The following is a 25,298-nucleotide window of genomic DNA, read 5'->3' on the forward strand; positions in this document are numbered from 1 at the left end:
TTCTGAAGCATATGGAATGACTATTATCACTATTATCTAGATGAAGAAACAGTCTATGTTGCTCTGTTGCTTGAACATTCCAAAAGATCAAAGAGCAAGTAAGACATTCAAACATAAGACTTCAGATTGAAATTCAGTATTTTTCTCATTGTACTTTATTTTCAGGAGATTCCCCAGAATTAACATGAAAAAACTATGTTTATTATAATGTCATATGGCTTACAAATTATCCTAAGTTCTATTCATAATTATCCTAAGTACTATTCATAATTGGGCTGGAATGATAGCACAGAGGGTAGGGCATTTATTTGCCTTGCAGGCGAATGACCTGGGTTCAATTCCTCCATCCCTCTCAGAGAGCTCAGCCAGCTACCGAGAGTATCCCGCCCGTATGGTAGAGCCTGGCAAGCTCCCCATGGTATATTCGATATGCCAAAAACAGTAACAACAATTCTCACAATGGAGACATTACTGGTGCCCGCTTGGGCAAATCGATGAACAACAGGAGGACAGTGACTATTCATAATTAATTAATAATTAAAATTTGAAAGCAATTCTGTAAGATAGAAAGACTATCACTATAAACTAGAATTCTTTTTCTACCTCTTTCAGCAAACACTCATGACCTCACATTCTAATGGTCAAAAGAAAAGACAGAAAACAGAGTAGAGGTTCTTACTGCTGGAGAGTGGAAAGGGAGGGAACAGGAGGTAACTGTTTATGTTTAACAGGGTATGGAATTTCTCTTGGAGCAGGAAGACCTCTACCTGGTGGAAGTGAGGGGCTGGGGAATGGGGGTAGTACACGTTTTAAAATATAATTGTGGTAATTACTGCACAACCTTGTAAATATGCAAAAAGGTGACTAAATTGTTTACAGTAAAAGATTTTGGGGGCTATTTGTTCAATATTTACAAGCATTTGGCCTTTAAAATCTCTTCTGAAGTAAGATACAGCCTCCAAATCAGATATTGACCATTCAGAAGCCAATACTGAGAAGTAAATATTGAATTATAATACTTGGGAAAGTTAAATATAAATTCTATAAAAATGAAAAATCATAAAATATAATGAACCCTGGAGCAGTATCCAAGAACCTTCAATAAGTAATTAAGTTTCACTTGGCTGTGTAGCCTTGAATAGCAGAAAATAATATATTAAAGTATATAGGGACAAAGTTCCACTAAATATTACGGCATTATTTCCTCATTTATAAAACAAAAAACTCGGGGGGATGAGGGGTGGGAGGGATGCTGGGACCCATGGTGGTGGAGGATGGGCGCTGGTGGAGGGATGGGTACTTGACCATTGTATAACTGAAACCCAAGCACAGAAATTTGTAAGTTTATAACTGTACCTCATGGTGTTTCACTAATAAAAAAATAAAATAGAAAAAAATCATCAAATAAATTCTATATATTTTATAAACCAAAAAGTTTTATATGTCTAAAATTTAAAAGTAATTTCAAATGTGAATTCACTTTTTTCTTTGAAATACAATGTCATTCCCTCCTCAACTGAGACATGCCATAAATGCACAACTTTGTTTTTGTCATTTTTATGCCAAAATGCTTTACATTCAAAGGGATACTATTCCCTTTAAAGGAAACATTCAAGAAAAAAAACAACTATGCTCTTATTTCAAAGATAAGAATATCCTGCAATTTTTCGTTCTAGAATTTTCTTTCGGAATAGTCTTCATGTTTGAATATCTTCAAAACTCACATTTTTCCTTAACACAGACTAAATTTTGGAAGCAATCAGAAGTCAATAATCTGACGTACAGAGCTGGCAATCAGAAGAGTAATGTTTTTATAAGATGAAAATGTTAATGAGTGAATTTCACTGCCATTTTTGATAAACAAGGACCAAATGTTCTCTGAATACAATGAGCAAATCTTTGTGCTTGTCTTTGCTCACTCACTTGTCTCTGTTCATAACCCTCAACCCTCCTAAAGCTTATACAACTCCAATCCACATCAGATACAGTGTTCTTCTCAAAGCTTTTTCAAGTTACACTTCACTATCTTTACTTCTGCGTTCCAATAACTTCTAGCTTTAGTAGATGGTATTTGTCATATCCTATTTTAGACATTACTGTTTAGGTTTCTAGTTTAGTAGCTAGGGTTCAGAACATTTCAATCTCACACAAAAAAATCATCAATCCTCATCAGTTTTTAGTTTATATTACATAGAATGGTTATATATTTTATCTAAGAGCCTAATAAAGTAGTTCTCCTTGATTTCACCTATTTTCTGGGAGGGGAGGGAACATTAGGCACTCAAACTGTCAGACAGCTGAGAATATTACCTAGCAAAAGGGAAATTAGGCAATATATACCAAATGTTTCTTAAATGTGTATTTAATCCAGTTACTTTTTCTTAAAACTTATCCTAGAACCAACCAAGATGCAACCAATGATTTGGAAGAATTTTTATCACAGAATGAACTTTTGTGAGAACACTGCAAATAACTTAGTCAACTACCCATAGTGGATTAATAAATTATGCTGTAACAATTCAGTAGAATTTTAACAATATTGAAACATCAAAAACAAACAATGTCCTCCTGTTGTTCATTGATTTGCTTGAGCAGGCCCAGTAACATCTCCTTTTTGAGACTTGTTGTTACTATGTTTGGCATATTGAATACATCATAGATAGACTGCCATGCCGGTGAGGCTCTCCGAGAAGGGCGGAGGAATCAAACACAGCTTGGCCAGGCTGGCTACATGCAAGGCAAACACCGTACCCCTGTGCTATCGCTCCACCCCATTAAAACATCAAAATATAAGAAATGTTCATGGTCATGGATGAATATTCATGATGTGTAATATTTAAAGGTAAGCTTAAAAAAATCTCGAAAAAGCTAAATCACAAACACTTCCCTGTTTCCATATCACAACCACCTTGAGAGAAGGAAACCTAGTTCTTGGGAACCAATATTGGTACATATACAAACATCTTGAGTTTCTTTTTTAAATTTTGAACACCCAAATCTCCCAAATTATGTTTTCAAGACAAAATAAACAAAAAAAATGGGTTCCCCTTTATTGCTTTCTTTCAACACTTCCAAGGTGTCTGAAGCAAATGAAACTCATTCTCTATGGATTTGGGCCAAATATTTCAATACCTTTTTCCAAGACTCTTTAATTGGGAATTAAAGTTCTCTAACAAGAACATTAAGTTCAGTTTTTTTTTTGGGGGGGGGCTGATTTTAGACTGAAGCTTAAAAACATCATTGTATCACTGTCATCCCATTGTTCATCAGTTTGCTCGAGTGGGCACCAGTAACGTAACCATTCATCCTAGCCCTGAGATTTTAGCAGCCTCTCTTTACTCATTCTTCAAATAATTCTTGAGAAGAACATTTCAAATTATACTTTGTTTTAATCTCTTAGAACAGCAAGCAGGCTCCTTTACTTGTCTCAGTAAAAACAAAAGTATCCCTTTGTTCTATTTCATTTCTGATAATGAGACAGAACTTCTTTATATGATATTTTGTGTAATTCAGGATTACATCAGTTTCACCATGGGTTAACTAAGATTTTCAGGTGCTATCAAGAAGCCTGGTCAACAATTTAGAAGAAATCTAATAATTAAGGAGTTAGTCATTCTATAAGATTCTCTCTGTCATATGCTCAATAAATAGCCAAAGGAAGCTTTTTCTAATATTTCTTCAAACAGGGTATGAAAATAACAACTACATAGTAACTTCAAAGTTTTTTTTCTGAACACCTTTGCTAAAATTGGGAACAGCCCAAATTTCATCCCAGACTTAGTAATTTATAGACTATGAGCATAAATTGTTCTGAGAGGTTCCCTGGCCAATACTAACAAGCCTCCTTGCTCTGATATTCAGGGTTAATGAGAATGAGAAAGATGGTAACTAACACTGAACACCCATGAGACATCACAGAACTTCTATTCTACAAGCATCATGCAGGACACAGTGTATGGATCTTCATGTTTTATCCACACAAACCCTTGGACAAGGATAATCATGGCAGTAGTGATAAAAATCAATTCTTGTACAGAGTAATCAACACTGTTGGAGCTCATAATAAAAGTAAAGTAAAGTAAAGGCCCTCCCGTTGATCATCGATTTGCTCGAGCGGGCCCAGTAATGTCTCCATTGGAGACTTTGTTGTTACTGTGTCTGGCATATCGAATACGTCACGGGGAGCTTGCCAGGCTCTGCGTGCGGGCGAGATACTCTTGGTAGCTTGCCAGGCTCTCCGAGAAGGGCGGAGGAATCGAACTCGGGTCGGCCATGTTGGCTGCGTGCAAGGCAAACGCCCTACTGCTGTGCTATCGCTCCAGCCCATAATATGCCACCCTTTATTTTACAATATTATAAACATTGAATGCTAAAACTGTTACAACAACTCTTAGTGAGGAAGAAGGAAAGGAAGACTAACTTCAACTCTATTATCGGAACAGAAGTTGAGACACAGAGAAAACTGACCTGTACAAAGTCACAAACAAGTTAAGTGGCAAGACTGAATGAAGTCACCAGACTCAATTAAGTTGAATTAAGTGACAAGATTGTTTGAATTCAGTCTAACTGTAAACTAACCTGAAATCTCTTAAGCACTGAAATTTTTTCAGAACATGTTATTTGAACTTCTTTGACTTATGCTAAAATTGAAACCCAGCATTTTTATGTTTGTCGAACTTAACATGTACTTTGGAATATGACAGCCAATGAATGCACATTCCTTGAATTGAATTGTGAAGAATAAAAAGAGGAAGAAAAGAGATGGGAGGAGACTAGTGGAGAGGAAGGAAGATAAAATACTTAATCAAAAAAGAACCAGTTTAGAAAATTATTTTAATTTTTAAAAATTATTTTAAAAGGCCTTTAAATTGCCCTTTCTTTTTCCTCCTTATCCTATTCTTCTTCCTCCTCCTCTCCTCCTCCTCCTCCTCCTCTTCTTAATTTTTGGGTCACCCTGGCAATTCTCAGGGCTTGCTTCTGGCTCTGCTTGGGGGACCATACAGTATGTTGAGGATCGAACCCAGGTCAGCCACATGCAAGGCAAGTGCCCTATCCACTGTATTTTCTCTCTGGTTCCAGAAAAGCTCTTTATGCCCTTTCAAATAAAATTAAAAACAAATGATATTTTGGTATAGAGAATTAGGTTCAGTAAATACATTATTCAATACTTGAGGTATCAGGACTGAAACCAAGCTAAATTATGAATCAAAACCCAGAACCAACTATATTAATTTTAATTAAAATGAACCAATCCCTCTTTTTCTGTAAAACCACTAAATGAGCCAATTAAAAAAGCATCTGGTGTACAAATTTAAACTAGAGTAAAATTTTTGTTCTCAAAATAATATGGCTGAACTCAAATATCAGTGTTGTTTTTATAAAAGAACATATTTCATTATGCTTAAACTTCTGCAAGAAAACAAATATATCTCATCCCACAACTTAGATGCAATACAAAATCCATTGTGGGTGATCTGTTTCCTCCTCTGTAAAATAAAATGGCTGAATCAGATGGTTTCTAATCAACCAGGATTCTATATAGCTCATGTCTTAAAGGATAGTACAGGTTAGATTTCCTTGAAAATGAAAAGCATTCTATCTGGCACCTGATCAAGCTGCTTAATGGCAATGATCTCAGAGACTCAGAGACAAATCTGAGAACCCAGCAGTTTTTGGCAGAGATGTGTCTGGTTCCCGCAGTAGGTTACCAGCGCCGGGGCACCCCAGGTGGGAATAGGTTTCGTTCCTTGACCAGTTCCCCCTGGTGGCTCGGTGGCCTCCATCCTCCAGAGGCCATTGGACAGTTAGGTTTGGACCCACAATGAAGAGACACGCGGGACCTCACTGGACGGGGGTGGAGCCAGCCCTTTCCTCCCCACCCCAATGAAACCCCAGGTCACCACCCACAAACAGCCTCTCTGGCTCCTGGCTCCTGATCAAACTGCTTAACGACCATGATCCCAGAGACTCAGGAACATATCTTGGAACCCAGCAGGTTTTCTCAGAAATCCCTGCAGATTTGTTAAAATTTCGGAATTCCAAAATTGCGCGGCCACTACTGCAGCCACATGACATCATATGTTAGTCATAACCAGCAATAGAAAACAAATTGTTTACGGTTGCCTTTTCAGCAGATCTGTGTTTTGGGGGTTAAAGTCCCAAATTTAATGGTGAGTCTGGGGTCAAAATTTTGAATGAAATCAAAGTGGAGAGAGAGAGAGTAATATGGAAATCATCTGCCCCACAGGTAGGGGGAGGGTGTGGAATGGGGGTTATACTGGGTTTTTGATGGCAGAGAATGGGCACTGGTGAAGGAACAGGTGTTTTATCATTGTATGACTGAGACCTAAACCCAAAAGCTTGTAACTGCTCTCATAGTTATTCAATAAATAAATTTATAAAAAAGAAAAAAAAGCAAGGTAGAGTTTGAAAGCAAGATTGAATAAAACAAAAACTATTTAAACCTAAAAAAAATTTAAAAATAACCCTGAGCACAGAGCCAGAGAGAGCTACAGAGCAGATCCTGCCAAACCATCCCTCCCCACCCCAATCCCCTCCCGCAAATGAAAAGCACATAGAGATAATTTAGTATAGATTAATATCTACTTCTAAAATACTGTGAGTTTTCTTTCTATACTTTCTTTTCTATACTTTCTATACTTTTTTTTTTAGGCTACACCTAACCCATTTCTGCCCGGTAAAATCCCTAAAGCTATATGAAATGAAGTGCAGAGAGATGCGGGCTCTGGAATCAGAAAAAAATTGTGTTTAGTTCAACTTGTGCCACATAGTAGCTGAGCAGCTGCTGGTATGTTCTTTCACCTGCCAATTTTCCGAAACTGCTTCTCCACTGGTCAAATGGGAATGAGTATTTTTTTTATATATATATATTATATATAGTATATGTATATAGTATATTAATGTATACGTAATGTATAATATGAATTTAATATATAAACATACTATATATGTATATATGTTTAATTAAAGCACCATGATTTACAATGTTATTCGTAGCTGAGTTTTAGACATACACTATTGCAGCACCGATCATACCACCAGCGTCAACTACCCTTTACCAGTGTTCCCCGGTTACCTCCAACTCTTCCCTTTTCCATCCTGCCCTCCTGACAGATACCTTTCTAAATTTAGTTGTTAAAGTTTGTATCTCTCGATTTCAGTGTTGTTGATCATGTGGCTTGGATATCTGGCTTTCTATCATTCACACCATCTTTGTACTTTAATTCCCTGATCTGGCCCCTGTTGCTTCTCATCTCTCTCTATTCCCCCACCTCTCCCCTCCACTCTTAATTTCCTTCTCCTCCCGATACTATGGGGTCAAGTTTGATCCAGGCATCCCCCTTTAAAACATTGCATTCCCTGCTGTATTTATTCTAAATACCATAAATAAGTGATTTTATCCTGTGCTTTTGCTTCTTCTTCTGGCTTACTTCATATAACCCAATATCTTCGAGTTCCACCTATGTTGCAGCAAATTGTATAATTTCATCATTCTTTACTGCTGTATAGTATTTTAATGTGTGTATATATACCCCATATTCATGATCCACTGATTTTCCATTGGATATCTAGGTTGAGTCCAATCTTAGCTGTTGTACTGAGTGCTGCAATGAGTAATGGTGTGCATATTCTCTTTTGAATGAATTTTTTTCTGTCCTGGGAATAGATACCCAAAAGTGAAATTATTGGCTCATATGGGAATTCAATTCTGAACTTACTGCATACCCTCTATAATGTTTTTTATAGGGGTTGAACCAGACAGCATTCCCACCAGCAGTGACTTAGGGTTCCTTTTTCACCACACCTCCAATGAGACTGGGGAATGAGTATTTCTTTGCTATCTTTCATGGATGAGTATGTCTACAGTCATATACATACAAAATGATAATATGAAATGCATAAGAAAATATACTGTGAACCTTTAAATACTCTAAAAGTTACAAGAAACTGTATCAGCAGCAATGAAAATGACTTTATTCATCAGGAGAACTAGCAGCTATATATATTTTTTGCTGTTTCTGGCCACTATTCTATATTTTATAGAAAAATAATCATCTACTGTGAAAACAGTTCACTGCTTTTCTTCTTTTGATGTTTTTTTCCAAAATTCTTGCTTAAGCTTTATCAAGCCATACTTATACATCAGACTATTTTTAAGCACTGAAAGAAACTGCTTTTATAAGTAAACTTTGTTATAAATTAATCTTCTAGAATGCCATAAAACTGAACAAAGTAGAAGAAAATGAAGAGAAATTCTTGGATACACTTCATATCCTTTCCAGTTTCAATTATGAGGACTCATTTACCTTGTGCAGAATGAATAAACTTGGCAAAACTAAGAAAGCTATCATAGCATGAAATTTTCTATATTCTTTGTATTCTTCTTTCTCTATGGTTAAGAGTTGTACTAATTGCTAATTTTATTTTAGAGAATGAAGAACACACTACTAAATACATTAAGATAAAATAGCAGCACTCATGGTCATTAGTAAAGAGAAAAAAGAGAATGTCTATACATGTTAAATAGAGTTAAAGGACCAAGAGATAGCTTGGTGGCCAAAAGTACTTGGCTTGCAGAAGTAAGGACAAGAGTTTGGTCCCCAGTTCTGCTATACAGATTCCAAGCATCCAGCATGACCATGACAGCTCTGTTAGTGACTCCAGGACTACAGGAGATTTCAGGCTGCTCTGCAGAAGCCAGGTGAGAGCAAGTGCCACAACTAAAAAGATGTTTGCACCCTGCCATCTCCACAGAGCACACTCGCTGGCACTACCAATAAAGGAATTCTAGTTCAGTAACCATCAGGGCCCAGAGCTCAAGCACTGCAAAGCTGCTGGAGACCCCAGCCATGGAGCACAACTTCAAGTGCTGGCACCACCAACAAATGTGAGTGTGAGTTCCTGTCCCGCAGGGGAAGGAAGGGGAGAGCAGACACAGACATTCATACCGGAATCCAGCTGACATTCAGCTTGGAAATTTCCCCGTGAACTTTCACAAATTTCACAGCCTAATAAACAAGTCACCAGTGTGGTACTGCCAATGATCAAATAACAATTTCAAAATAGGGTTGGGATTTAGAGAGCGAGTGCTGTGGGTCGGGCTGACTCAAGTTCGGTCTCAGTACCACCTCTCCATCCCCTAAGTCCCACCAGGAATGATCTCTGAACATAGAGCCAGAAGTAAACTCTGTTAACCACCTGATGTGGCCCCCAAACAAAACAAACACACAGAACCCATATGGATGGGAGACTATGAGGTCGTTGCTGTGCATTCCAAATGCCACATGTCCTCTGACCATGGTCAGGTTCGGCCCTGAAGACCCCCATGTGCCTCTGGGATGAGCTGGTAACCCACCGCATTGGAGAAGCAGGGCGTCAGCATCTATCCTCACACCCCAGCACTGAAGAGCAGTGTCCTCTCAGTGTCCCTGAGAGCCACCTGGGAAGCCCCACACCCCCCAAATAAAAACAAAGTATACATTTATCATACTTTGACCAGTTTGTCCCTGATTTGGAAGAGCACAGATCTAGACTTCCACAAATGAAAATGGTGTCTTGGCAATTAAAGAACTATTTAAAATGCAATCTTAATCGAATGGTATCAATTATTCCTTTGACAATTGGCGAAGCATTAACATCACATTGAATGAGACTACTTTTAGCCAAGCATCAACCGGAGCAGGAGTTTTCAAGTTAACAGAGTGTAATGAGATACAATAATTTTGATGTTTACACTGGTGCTGCTGTTTCTGGAAACCGTAGATATATATCTGATGACACATAGGGATAAAAGCACCGTCACTTTTAGCTGTCATCAGGATCCTCCAAGGAGGTGCAGGAACAGAGGGAGAGGAGGGGAAGAATCAGCACAGGCATCCATACAGCTGGGATTCGGGATTCAACATACTGAAAGCATCAATGAAGTGGATCAGACGCAACCTGTCCTTCATATCTAAGCACTGTTCTCCATTAAACCTCAACAGCACAAAGTTTCTGAAACTCACAAAGCCCAGAATTTCTTATCAATTCCGGAAGAGAAAAGTCTTTTATAAATCAATGGAGTTCAACTAAACATTCAGATCAATTGGCTTAACATTTAGATCACGACAAAGCAAAGATCTCTAACCCTAGAACACTTGAGGATTCAATTAGCCAAAGACAGTTGTCCCCTGAGGAAAAAGTAAGTGGGGAGAATAACTGGGAATAAAATACATGCAATTTAACCATACGGGGTATAAACCATTCTTAAATGGAACGGGATAGGGAGAGAAGACAGGTAGATTGGATAGTGGAGGGTATGGTATTGGACCACAGAAACTCTACCACTAACAGTATTCTAAATCAGTGTGTAACACACACACACACACACACACACACACACACACACACACACACACCCCTCTCACGCCTTTCCCTTTCACTATCTCTTTTGGCTGTTGTTGCTGTTGTTTTTGTTCTTTGCTTCACACCCAGCTATGCACAGGATATACTCCTAGCTCTCTGCCCAGGAATCACTCCTGGCAGAGCTCAGGGGATCATATGCAGTGCTAGGGATGAAACCCAGGTTTGCTGTGTATTAGTAAACGCCTTACCCACTAGCCTATCTTTCCAACCTCTTATATCTCATTTTAAAAACAAAGATGCTAATATCACCACCTTTAAGTAAAAAGGGACCTTAAAAATGGTATGTGAACCGACTTGATCAGTGATTCTGAACATCCGTGCAGGACTGCCTACTTTGGTCCTCACACACATCCTTCACGCTATTGCCTCCACAGCCTTCCTGCTGTGAACGTGTGAACACACATCAGCGAGCTTTGTGTTATGGGTCAACACAGACTTGCGGGTTGGGTTCCTCGGGTCTTGATTTTTCACGAAACACTCAAAGGCAGTTTCCTGGTTACCAGAAAAGACATGACTTTTCTGGAATTACTCTGACAGCAGCACTGTCTTGAAAGTCTAAGGGCTCTAGAGAAGGCCAGCTTAGAAGACACGGTCACTGGTTACCAAATCAGTGGTTACCAAAATGGTATGTGCTTCCTTCAGAGACAGGAAAAGACAACCAAGTAGGGGGCAAGGAAAACAGAGAGCAGGAAGAAAACTACACATTACTAATATTGAATATATGTTTTTACAATGACATATGTGCTTAACTTATAAACATATGCATAAAATTATTTTAACTTCTACGACCACATGATCCAGAAAAGTTCAAAAATGATTAAGTTCATGCAAGATAAAATAATTTAAACATATAATACATCAATAAATATAAATTAAATTTATAAAATAAAAACACTTGATGTTGAAATAATGAAAATACCAATTTTATACTTCAAAATTTTTCTATTCTGGTTCATATATTGACTTCTTTAAATAAAACAAAAACCCTGATTTTGTCACCTGTTCAATTATTATTGTATGAAAATTGGCAGTCAACTCTTAAAGAAAAGATTTAATGGTGAAATAGCCCTCAATTAATCAGATATCTATAATACCAATTTTATTTTTTATTTCACCTGTATTCAGCTTTCCTTAAACTGTGCTTTGAAAGAAAAAAATTTTCTTACAGATATTATTAGTTATTATAAGTATATTAAAAGAGCTAAGCAATCAAAAGCCAATCTGGAAAATTCAGCATCCAGCAAAAGGTGATTTTAGGTCAAAAGGGCAATTTCAATGCTGCTAATTATATCTCCAAGTAAGCAGTACTTATGTTTCACATTCTGGCTCAAATTTGATGGAATATATGAACAGAAAGAATGATTTTTTTTTAAAGGCAGGAAACACAAGTGTCTATATAAACAGATTGAGGGAGGGAAGCATATTTAAACTCGAAGAGCTGTGAATCCAAGTGTCTCTTTTTATTTCTACGCCCTCTTGAAAATTTGCAGGGGAAAAAAATACGAAATGAAAATATTCAAGACAAATTTCTACACAATTGTTACAATAAATCATAACATATGAATGATTTTATGACACTTAAGAGAAGTATGAAAATAAGCAAAAAAAATGAAATGCCACAAATGAAAAAGTCTGATAAAGACTGAATTTCCATATATTAGTTTGTGTAAAAAGGGAAATCCTAAAGAGGAAGAAAAAAGTGAACAAAAATATTAACAGTCACTGGGTTTCAGTCTACATGCCAATAGGAATTTAAAATAGACTAGTCTCCCTTAGATTATGCGACATTTATTCTCATTCATTTCTGCTTGAAAATACATTTACAACAGACTTTATATTTTTACGAAGAAACACTGATATTTAATGCATTTTTTTCCAAGAAACGAAATCTAGATAATGTAGGAAGTATGGGGGAAATAATATCACTATATCATTTATATTTAAAGGAAAGATGAGTTATAGTATCACAAAGCAAATAAATATCAAACAGTCAAATCTTTAAATAACGTGCACAGACTATCATTAAAAATATAATTTAATATTTTCATTTGATATTTAGTCAGTTTTTGAATTTACAATTATTAATACTTAATTCTGAACCTTATATTTACATCATAAAAGTTAATACATATCAGTAAAAAATATAAGATTTTAAAAATATAAACATGCAAATAAATTATCCCTGTTACTAGTTGATTTATAGTAATTTTTCAAGTCCTACCCTGGCGATCTAGTTCCTTAGCCAAAATCTTAAATTCTACTGCCTTATATTGACACCTGCTGGAAAGTACTGGAATTGTGTATTTCTCATTTCATTATTTAGGCAGTTGGTAATTTTGAATCTGAGAAAATGTGAAAGATAACACTTCAACTGCAAGTAATATAATTTTTAATTTTCAAAAAAGTAATGTTTACTCTAAACATTTAAATTTTAATGATTCATTTAGAAAATTATAAATCTAAGGAAATTTGCCCAAAGAGTACGTCTGAGGAAAATTAACTTATCAATGACTTCTATAACTGAATATATGTTTTATTGAGTATAATTATAAAACTAATCAAGCAACTTTTGCTAATGTTTGAACTTCTACTGCTTTCTAACTCAGACTTACTTAATAATTTGGTCACATGACTTGATAAAAATGCTTGACTTTGAAAGTATGCATATAAATGGATCAGAAAAATGACCCAGATAATGAAACAGTATGTCTTTTATATTCCTACTTGTCTCTCTCTAGAAAGATAAAATAATATACATTACAGAATAAGATTTTTTTGATTAGCAAAACTGCCTCTGATGAAACATTTATCTTATCAGATTAAATTTCAGAGTGCCAGAATAACATATTAAAACAATTCCTTTACTAATCTTTGCACTTGAATTAAGTTTTATTAATTTTCAATTCTATTACAAGTGAAAATACTCTTAAGTGTATCTACAAAGAATCTATTATTATCTTCTATATTCTTAAAACAAGATTTTTGAGAAAAATGTATTTAATTGATCACAATGTAAAAATAGAAATATGCCATAAAGTTAACAGAGTGTTACTTTTCCTCCTGGCAGTTACAAAATATGGCCAATTTAGTTCCATTGAGATGTCATACATCATCAAAAATAATATTTATACTAAAAACAACCACTGCAACTACAAATGAGTTTGAACAGCTAACAAGACAAGACAGTCTCGAGTAACACTACCTATATGATATAAAGGAAGAACTAAACCACTCTTATGTTATATAGGTATATCATATAGGTGCTAAATAACTTGCTTGAGCAATCCTTGTACGACTCATGCCTCTCTTTCCTATTAAATTGTCTCCATTTTTGACAAAAGTAATGCAACTGTCTGAACAGTTCTAATAAAACAAAACTATAATCAAAAAGAAAATAGCTAGCTTTAAAAAAAATACAGAAACTCCCTCAATTCTTTATTAGTATGACATAGTTATGAAATTTACAACTGTCAAACAAGTTGTCTCCTGAAAGTGCACTTAACTCACCTGTCCAAATAAAATTAAGTTCTCCAAGTTTAACTATAGTATGTAAAGATTCAAAGATATACGGGTTATTTTATGACGAGATTAAGTCTGATAATTTCTAAATTGTGTGTTTTTTAATTTAAAAAACAATTAGCTATAAAGAAATTAACAGTTTAAGAAAAATTATTTATGGGTTATTATAGACTTTTATTAAGTAATTTACTAAAATTTTTCATAAGATTAATGAGCCATTCAACTCTAAGACACTACAGAGGATCACAGAGGTAACAGGTCCATCTGAATATAGTTTTTGTCATATTTTCTCCAATTTGTTATATTTTCTCCAATAGTTTTGTCATATTTTCTCCAATTTTCTGAGCCCTTCTCAGAAGACAAGATTTTAATTGCAAAATAAAATATGCACTAAAACAGTAATTGTGTCAGATTCTTAAATAATATTTAAGCAAATCACTGTAGTAGCTATTTACAATCAATCACTAAGAAAAAAAGGTTCTTTCCTTGATAAGCACCCTGAAAAGATAGTTTTTAGAGCCCGAGAAACAGGAGAATTATCAGATACCCAAGATCCTTATTTTGAAACACTCAGTTACCTTACAGAGCTTCTGATACCGAGGAGAAGAAACTGCCATCCTTTGTAAACGATGCAACAAAACCACAACTTTCTGCAGAGATGTTCTCACCACAGCCATCATTTTAAGTTTACCACACTTCTGGAGACACCTCAGAATTTGCATTATAAATGAAGAGCAATGATCATTTCCTCCCGGTCACTGGACAATGATTTGCCAGTTCTCTGAGCATGCTCGTTTCCAGGAATGCATTTGAAAGATACAAGGACTTAGGTGCTAGGGAAAAGGAGGCTCCTATGCCTTCAACTTCTCAAATCACCAAAGACATATTTATATTTACAAACGCCAGGCAGAAAGCCCCCTGGACAGATGCTCACAGCCAGTACTAGCTCAGCCCGGCATGGTCAGAAAATGAAGCAAGTTGTAGAGCAGCCAGACGCTGCCTGCCGCTGAAGAGTGCGCTCAGTAGCCAAAAAGGATATTAAGTGAAACATTAAAGCTGCAGATACAAAGCAGACATCCCCTGGGAAAAGAGATTCAGCACATCACCATGGTGCATGCTTGTAGCGGGTGTATATTAAGAGATGGAGTGGCATTCACTCTCTCTGAAGAGAGATGCATTCTCTACTCACTACTCGGCTAAATGCAGCGCAGCCTGGGCTCCGTGGGATGAGAGAAGAGAACCTGCTGTAAATCTTGAGAAGAGCACAAGGGTACCTGACGCTAATGATATCAGCCCCCAACGCTGAGTGCTAATAAATCACCCCACAGACAAGTATCAGAATAAGATCCTCTAAGACGACACAAAACAAACACAAACACAAAAATGCCTAAAGGAGTGTGTGGCTTTACCTAAAAGATCCTAATAGCAGAGTAGTGCAAGGGCTCTCTCTCTCTCTCTCTCTCTCTCTCTCTCTCTCTCTCTCTCTCTCTCTCTCTCTCTCTCTCTCTCAGATGCCTGCCTGGGAGAAAAAACCATTAGAAATCGAATTTCTAATGTGAGGTTAAGACTCCTCTAATTAAACAGCCAAGTTAATAAAATGCCCCAAATAAAAAAAAAGTCTGTAATTGACTACAGAACATTCCAAATTACCACATTTTCTCTTAGAAGGCATCTTCATGATCTCATTTTATTTGCCATAAAGCTGTTTAAATTTTATGAGTAAGAAACATAAGCCATAATTATATGATATAAAAAAGCTAGCACAGAATTGGACGGATGTATATGCGTGTGTACATATTTAAAATGCATTTTTTTTTACTGCAGCTTGAATGCCATTACCAGTATTGTAGGGGGTAAAGTAGTGTTAGGAAATGAACATAATAACGAAAAATGATTAAATGACTGGGTCAAAGAGCACAGACAGAAATCAAACCCAGATGTTTCTCATTATCAGCATTCAGCTCTAACCCCAAACCAGGCAATGCCGCGTTTTCATCTTTCTCTGCAATTGCCATGACTCTTTAAAGAAACGTACAGTTTAGAGTGTTTCTTTTCTGTTTCACCTGCCCTCTCAGCCCTTCATCTTCACATGATGTAAAGCTTTCTATCGTGTCTTACAGAGTTGTGTTGAACAGGCAGTATTGGAGAGGTGGGGAGGGGTTGAAGGCTTGAATTTTGTCCCTTGCAGGTCTATACTGCCTCCCTCTGGACAAACTCATGAAGTCAAAACATCACAACAGCAAACTGGAAGGAGGTAGTTAATAATAAAAATTATTAAGCTCATCTGGAACTGAGCTGATGATGCTACCGAGAGTATTCGATATGCCAGACACAGTAACAACAAAGTCTCCAATGGAGACGTTACTGGGCCCGCTCGAGCAAATCGATGATCAACGGGAGGGCCTTTACTTACTTTTACTTTACATCTGGAACTACACAGAAATGAAAAGAAAATTCACGTTCCGGAGGTACTGGCAATTTGATTAAGAAGTACAGGGCTTGTTTTTAAGGTGAGAAAAATATTCTAAGTTGATGATGGCAATGTATTCTATGCTACAGATATACACTAAAATCATTGAATTGTACACACTAACATACTGATTTTTAAGGAATGTGAATTATATGTCAAAAAAAGCTCTCCAAAAAAATATAAAGTGTAATTCCTGACCCTGAACCAGCAGCTAAACTGTTCATGACTCAGGTATTTAATACCACCACCTTCCACCCCTCCGAACCCCTGCCTCCCACAATACCCAGTAATTGGACAGGAGCTGAGGACCGGGGACAGATTTGAAACCATCTCCACTTAAGCAAGAAGACCATTAAATTAAGGTTAAGGAAGGTGCTTGTCTTGCACACGGGCTACCCGGGTTTAATCCCTGACATCCTATATGATTCCCCAAGTACTAACGGAAGTGATCCCAGAGCACAGAGCCAGGAGTAAGCCTTAAGCACAACCAGGAGTGGCCTCAAAACCAAGAACTGAGAAAAGAGAACACAGAAGGTGAAAATACAATAATACCCCAAATAATACCCAAATAGGTACTGTTAGGAAGCAAGAATAGATAGTTTATATGCAAACCATTCCAGCTAGGTAACTGGGCAGAAGAATTTTACCCAGGAAAGAGCCAGAGCATTTCAAATTAATGGTACTGCTAAAATGTAAAGCTGACATTTTAAAAATACAATCCAAATGATAAAAGCATGTAAGCATAAAATAATAATAATCGGGCTGGAGCGATAGCACAGCAGGTAGGGCGTCTGCCTTGCACGCAGCCAACATGGCCGACCCGAGTTTGATTCCTCCGCCCCTCTCGGAGAGCCCAGCAAGCTATTGAGAGTATTCGATATGCCAGACACAGTAACAACAAACTCTCCAATGGAGACGTTACTGGGCCCGCTCGAACAAATCGATGATCAACGGGAGGGCCTTTCCTTTACTTTTACTAAGCATAAAAATTAAAAATAGATGCACATAACAGATAAAATGACCAGGATGTCAAAAGTTCCATTCAGAAGTAAAAATAAGTAATAAGCATCTTCATCTTTAGGAAAATTCTCTCACTGAATGTAGAGTCATAGTGAAAATCTGCATAGCCAATATCTCCCTCCTGGTTATTACTCAAATTTCTCATTTCAATTTAGTTAAAATGAAATGTATCATCATATCACTCTCCCTTGTAAGCAGCAGACCTGATGATTTTTCCCCCTGCAGTTTCAATCTCAGGTTTTAAAATACACCTGGCAATCATATTCATTTCTATCCCTTCTTTCTCTTAGTTCACTCACACTAGGAAATCATTAAATCTGACCCACTGTTATCAGCTCCCATTTAGTTATTATCACCTTTGACCAGATGCCTACAAGAGGATCCCAACAGAATTTTCTGTGACTGGTGTTGCCCTATCCGGTGCATTTTTCAAATGTCATCAGCTTAGATTCCTATAAATTACAAATCCCTTAATATCCTTAATGACATTACCCATTGCCACCAGCATCGACTAAAAAACACACAACAAACCGTAATAGATCCGCTAAGATCTGGTCGGCTCAGTATCCCAATGCTCCTTTCTCCAGAACCGTGGGTTATCTCATGTTCTCTGCTGACTAGTAAGACCTAACTTTCTAGGCAGGCAATAAAGGATACAGAGATATATAAATCCAAATGATCATCCAACCCTTAAGAGATAATATTTCACAATACACTCAGAAATTCATCACTGTGCCTCCAAATGATCATCAGCCAAAATGTACCCAAAAAACTTCTGAGCTTCGCTAAAAAATCCCGAGGCCCAAAACTCATTTGTCAAAAGACATGAAGCAAGGACAATTAGTGACCATCCAGGGGTCATTCTACACATTCCTGTATTCAGACCACATCCATGCAGGACATGGACATTTAGAGATAGTTGCATACACACACTGTCACCAGAATATTTATTCCATAATTTCAAGGTGATATTTAGACATCCTTGTTCTTCAAGGGACATCTTAATTTCCACACGAGTTTTCATTCAAACTACCCACTCACAGACACAAAAGAAGAGTCATTAATACAAAAGTCCAAGGAGAATTAATCCCTTGCCTTAGCAAAAAATAGTTGAGTCCTAACAAGCAGCAATCTATGAACTAGAAAAATTGAAAATATAGAGTTTTTTTTTAATAATATGCTCGAGCGGCCCAGTAACGTCTCCATTGGAGACTTTGTTGTTACTGTGTTTGGCATATCGAATACATCACGGGGAGCTTGCCAGGCTCTGCTGTGCGGGCGAGATACTCTCGGTAGCTTGCTGGGCTCTCGGAGAGGGGCGGAGGAATCGAACTCGGGTCGGCCATGTTGGCCGCGTGCAAGGCAAACGCCCTACCCGCTGTGAAGATTTCAAAAGTAAGAACATCTGATAAAGGAACATGGAATGCAAAATTATGCAGATAACCATAATGTAAAACATCCTAAACAGAGAGACATGTTTATTTTTAGATAAAGGAACTTAACAGGCCCTTAATAAAAGTCCTATTAACTATTTATAATGAAGCAAAACAAATTTAGCAACATAAAATTAGCTTGGAGAAGTACTTACCATACAAGCTATAGCATATTTTAGTACATTCATCAGCAACTTTTCTTTCTTGAAGCTGACTGCCACAGACAAGTAATCCTTCGCTAAAATATTTTATTTAGAAATGATTTAAAATCTCTGCATCTATTTGTTCTACAGTATAGTATGAGAACTCATTAAATACTGGGAGAAAGTTTGGCTGGGGTAACCACATGTCCAAGATAAAACATGTCCAGAGACATTACTAAACTCTGGAGTAGTTCTGTGTTCCAGGACAGATCTGTCCACAAAATCTCACCTGCTCAAAAGCACAGCCCAAAAGTTAAACAACATTACACAAAGTATCCATGGGCAGACTTACAGCTATTTAAATCATTAAAATCATTTAAAACTGGCATCTTTTTGAGTCTATAGACACAATTAGAGTTCACTATAACCCTCTGAAAAATGTGATGGTAACTAAATATTGTACCAAATAACACATTGGGTGACCTCATGAGACTCCAGGAGGTGAGATAAATAAACAGCTTTAAATTAGATGCTTCTCTGGACACCCTTATTAGTAAGTCACAAGTGTAATATCTGATGAATCAGAAATAAGCCATGTGAGTAAACACAGACTTTCTTTAAATTATTTCTGAGAACCAGAAAATTCACGAATAGCCATTATACATGGTAACAAACCATTTAAATACATATTCCAAAAAGATTTTTAAACATTTTTGTATACTTTTTCAATGACAACAGTTTTTCAAAATTAGAGAAAAACGTGTAAAATTGAAAATACTTCCAAGAAAGCTTTGGTTCCCTTTATTCAGAACCACATACTTGCCAGTATTTTATAAACAGTCCTTTGAGTGTTTCAAGGGAAGAGAGTTCCAAGAGAATTCAGAAAAGACCATCAGACTGGATGTCATAATGTGGCAATTTAAGATCCAAGTATGAATCTGTTTTCATCTTGCATTTTTGCACATGGAGCAGAGTTTGCACACTGACAACTAGGTAGATGAATGGCATCTCTTCCCTTAAACCATCATGGGAAAGAAGACACACATCACTAGTCATGTGCTTACAAGATCATGTGTATACAAGCACATCGTAACTGTCAAAAATTCTTATTCTAATGCCACATTAGAATGGCAGGGCTTAAAGAAATGACAAATATAGAAGGATGGTAAACAAGACTTCTCTAAGGAAAGAGGTTTGAAACCTGCTTTAGGTGAGAGAGCCTCTCACTGTTCTGACAAACAGAAGAGAAAGGTCAAGGGCACTGAAGCATTGTACATGGGGTAGGCTCAAACATTCTTCATGTGTGTCCTCATAAGTTTTTTAAAGAAAAAGTGCCAAATGTAAAAAAATGTCTTGAGTGGTAGATACAGTGATATCTGTAAAGTTTAAAGCATTACAGTAGTACCTTCAACCTTAAAGTTCAGAGTTCTCTAAGTCTTAACGCCCTCACCATCTTCATAGTGGCTTTATAACAAATAGTAACAGAAGGGATTTTATATGAATGGAAAATTATTTAGGAGTCAATAAGGCTAACTGAAATAGGGCCTAAAATGAGCAAAATATATGGTCACGGCCACGGTCCTCCCATTATTCATCAATTTGCTCGTGCGGGTCCATCGTGAGACTTGTTATTACTGTGTTTGGCATATTGAATACGTCACGGGTAGCTCGCCAGGCTTTTCCATGGGGCGAGATACTCTCGGTATCTTGCAGGGCTCTCCAATAGGCGCAGAGGAATCGAACCCGGCTCAGCTGGGCCGGCTGTGCGCAAGGCAAATGCCCTACCACTATGCTATCGCTCCAGCCCAAGCAAAATATAAATTAAATGAAAATTGAAAACCCAGAAAACCTCTGAGCCTGCAAAGTCTAAACAACTGATTCTTACTTCCATACACAAGCTGGTCATCTACCATTAAATAAGCATCTCACAGATCTTATTTCCAGAAACCAATTACTCACATGTGGACACGGCTTCTATAAGAGAGAATCCTTCACCTCTTAATGGTAATACCTTTGCAGGGAAGTAGATCAAAAGAGCACGAATGCAAACCCTGCTTGTCATTCATTTCTCATACATGCACTTGCCTGCATCTGCTGGGTGAGTTCCCTGGCCAGGAGCGTATCCTGAAGAGCATTCTCCCTCTGAGACGCATCTGCAAGCACATTGACAGTGGTTTCTGCTTCTTGGATCCACTTTAAAAAGTTTTCCAGGTCTCTGCGACTGGCCTGTACTGTCCTCAGCTCAGCCTCCAGGGCATTCTGTCTGTCAGTGATGCTACAGGGAAAACCAAGATAGACATATTCTGTGACTCAGTGTGACAGTCCACATCACACGCACTTGAAGCAAAAAGTGAGCAGGCAGCTGCAAAGGAACCTCTGTGTATTTATGAATTTAACATCATAGATGTCAGTACCTTAAACGACTTTTAACACTAGGGAATAAAGGGAAAAGGATGACGTGAACTGTAACGCACCGTGATATATCAACATTAAGGGAATCATACCCCTACCATAAAATAATTATTATTCATAAAAAATGATTTGGGCTGGAGCAATAGCACAGCAGGTAGAGCATTCGCCTTGTATGCGGCCAATCAGGGTTGGATCCCCAGCATCCCATATGGTCACCTGAGCACCACCTGGGGTAATTCCTGAGTGCAGAGCCAGGAGTAACCCCTACGCATCACCAGGTGTGACCCAAAAAGCTAGCATTGTAGCATTGTCCTCCAATTGTTCATTAATTTGCTCGAGCGGGCCCAGTCAAGTCTCCATTGTGAGACTTGATGTTACTGTGTTTGGCATACCGAAGACATCACAGGTAGCTTGTCAGGCTTTGCCGTGTGGGCGAAATACTCTCGGTAGCCTGCTGGGCTCTTCAAGAGGGGCGGGGAAATTGAACCCTGGTCGGCCTATGGCTGCGTACAAGGCAAATGCCCTACCGCTGTGCTATCACTCCAGCCCTGACCCAAAAAACTTTAAAAAAAAAAGTACCTAGGATATACTTGAACAATTTTATTTCTAAGCATTTACCCAAGAGAAATGAAAATCCATATGGAAATGTTTAAGACAACTTTAATTATAGTGGCTTCAAACAGGAAATAACTGAAATGTCATCTACCAGTAAAGAGATAAATTGTGGTACATGCATATAGTGGAATACTACTCACCAATGTAAATGGATTACAGATAGATGCAAAGAAATGGAGAGAATTTCAAAAGTTTTCAGCCATATTCAAAAGCTATGTAATATGATTTCATTTAAATTATATTCTGGGGTGTCAACAACTTTATCTTAACACTTATTTAAAAGTAAAGTAAAGTAAAGGCCCTCCCGTTGATCATCGATTTGCTCGAGCGGGCCCAGTAACGTCTCCATTGGAGACTTTGTTGTTACTGTGTCTGGCATATCGAATACTCTCAGTTGCTTGCCGGGCTCTCCGAGAGGGGCAGAGGAATCGAACTCGGGTCGGCCATGTTGGCTGCGTGCAAGGCAAACGCCCTACCCGCTGTGCTATCGCTCCAGCCCTAAAAAAAAACAGTGTACAGCTATATAGAGAATAAATGAAACTCCTTTGTCTGAAATTTAAGGTTCTCTATAGTATTTTACAATTTTACATCCCCTTTCTTTTATCTCTTTGTTTTCTTAAATACTCCACTAGCTAAAAATGCTAATACTATTAGCACATAAAAATTTTATATTCACATAAAAATGACTGTCCAATCACTCCCTTTACCAAAATCCTGCTAATCCTTTAAGATTTAAGGATTATCTCTTCTGGCACATTTCGGATCCAGTAGATTAAAAGGGGATAGGGCATACTTGCTGCTGCTCAGGGCTTCCTCCTGACTCTGTGCTCAGGGATCACTACAGCATGGCTCAGGGAATCATATGAGGTACCAGGGGTTGAGCCTGGGTTGGCCACATGCAAGACAGGTGCTCTATTCATGGGATTATCTATCCATCCGCTCCATTAAGTTTTTCTGTTTTGAGTCACACAGAAATGAATCACATGTCTCCTAGAGAGGACCTTGGATTGTGATTTTATTTCACTCAAATTTATTATCACAAAGATCTCTCGTTACTCTATTCTATAAACTACGAATGAACCATTCTTTTTGTACCTTGATATTTCTGGGTCTTTGTAACAGCATTATAAGTAATAGAGATAAATACAAACTACTGATGATATCCTATCATTAAGGATCTCTCAAAGACCAATATTTCAAGAAGCTATTGAGACATTCAACACAGAACTCAGTTTTTAAGTCAAAAAGATGATATGAGCAGCATAAAAATAAAAACTAACAAACAAGAAAGGAAATAAATTTTCAAGCTTATAGTAAAAGGAGCATTCCAGAAAACAGGGCAAAGAATCAAAAACCCAATTAGAGGAAGACTGAGATCACAATTTCATGTTTACCTTAACAAATGTAGTGAAATATACACCAGGATAAAACAAGTAAATAGCACCAAGGAGGACCAAAAAAAAAATAAGATTCAGGAAACAAAGATATTAAGTTAAAAGGAAAACACAGAAAATCCCAGGATGATGGCCACACAGCAGATCTAGAAAAGTCTCTCCAGAAACAATGAATGAAAGGAGGAAAATATTAGAAGTGAAAGCCTACTTCATGTGATTGACACTGAGAAAATTATCTTGTCAGAAAAAAATCAAGTGGTGCAAAGAAACATAAGCATATAAAAATAAGACCATTTTAATTTTAGGAAAAACAGAAAGGAAGAAAACCACAGTAGGTTTCATAAATGAATGCTGTTTAGACAGGCACTAGGATGTCGACACTGAAGATCAACTTATCTGAGAAAGCCACGGAGAGATGGAAAGGCTGCTGTGGAATATGATACAGAAGTTCCTAAAAATATGAATAAAATGCGACCCAGCAATTCATTTTTCTGGGTATATATATATATTCAAAAGAATTAGAAGCATGGTTAGGGGAGATATCTGTACACCCATTTTCATAGCAATAATATAGATAATAACTAAAGTGAAAAAGCAGTCCGGTGCCTAACCACAAAGATGAACTGATAAGACAAATGTGATGGATCCTCACAATGGAATATTATCCTTAAAAAAGAACTTCTATAATAAGCAAAAAATGGATGAGCCCTGAAGGACATGATGCCAAGTGAAATGGGATAATCACTAAAAGACAGTAATAGTATGATTCCACTGACCCGATATTAAAATCATAAAGAATGAAAGTAAAAACGGCAGTACCCAGGGCTTGGGAGAGTGAAAAATGAGGAGTTATTGTTCCATGGCTAAAGAGGTCCAGTTTTACATGAGAAAACCAGTTATGGGGATGGATGTTAGTAACTGCTGACCTGTAAATGTGTTTAATACATCTATTACCTCTGAACTATAAACTTAAAATGGCTAATATGCTCAATTATAAACATACATGCATTTTTTTGTGAGGCAAGATAGTTTTACTGAGACCTATTTAAAAATACGCGAGTGAGAGAAAAAGAGGAATACAAGTTCAAGAGAGAACATGGTCATTTCCACAGCTGAAGAAGCAAAAAGATGACCTAGAGACAGGTGAGGATAGACAGAGATAGTAACAGAGATAGATAGAGACAGAGATAGAGATAGATATATGCATGCATTTTACCATAATAAAAAATGAGAACTTTAAGATGAAAGGAAAATATTTGTGATATAAGAAAGCTACACAATACATATATGCAAAATAATCTGCCAACAGACAATTTCGAATTTTTTATGATTATTTTATTAGAAAAAAGAACTTATGAACAGCATAGGGAAAAACTAAAAAGAAAAGAAATAACTGGACCCCTAGAAAACTACATTAGAGAGAAAAGTAAAATAACCATCAAATTTCGGTACTCTCAAATTTTTATAGTCATAAATATATACTGCTTTAATGTTTAAAATCCAGTACTTCCTACCATAATTTGGGTGGTTCGGGTTGGAAATAGTTTACTTTCAAGCAGACCCTAATCATACTTTCTATTTTAGAACAGTAACAGAAAAAAATACCTTTAAAATAGCCAAATAAAGGCTCTCCCAAAATATACTAGAAAGCAAAAGATTAAAAGACTGCAATTAATTAGGCAAGAACAGGTGGTTCCTATTTTAAGAACACTCATACAAAATTTAGTAATTATGAAATTTAATAAAGTCAAACACTTATTTAACATAATCAGTATCTTATTTTTAAGACTATTAATATGTACATAATATGCTCTGCAACTGGCAGCCAATGTAAAAATATATCAACAAAAACTGCTCATTAAATCCT

General features: G+C 37.0%; 1 protein-coding gene across 4 annotated transcripts in view; it reads right to left on the minus strand.

The window, feature by feature from the left end:
* Positions 1-25,298, minus strand: part of UTRN (utrophin) — a 610,322-nt gene that overhangs the window by 268,761 nt on the left and 316,263 nt on the right. For 2 of the 4 annotated variants that reach the window (XM_056126431.1, XM_056126429.1), the window contains exon 50: positions 21,096-21,285. In XM_056126431.1, the coding sequence (XP_055982406.1) occupies positions 21,096-21,285 (190 nt within the window). Of the gene's footprint in view, positions 1-14,522; positions 14,783-15,353; positions 15,370-21,095; positions 21,286-25,298 lie in introns of those variants that run through there. The other 2 variants (XM_056126433.1, XM_056126432.1) reach the window with 2 other exon arrangements.

Source organism: Sorex fumeus, unplaced genomic scaffold, assembly GCF_029834395.1.
Source record: "Sorex fumeus unplaced genomic scaffold, SorFum_2.1 ptg000061l, whole genome shotgun sequence".
Taxonomy (NCBI): Eukaryota; Metazoa; Chordata; class Mammalia; order Eulipotyphla; family Soricidae; genus Sorex; species Sorex fumeus.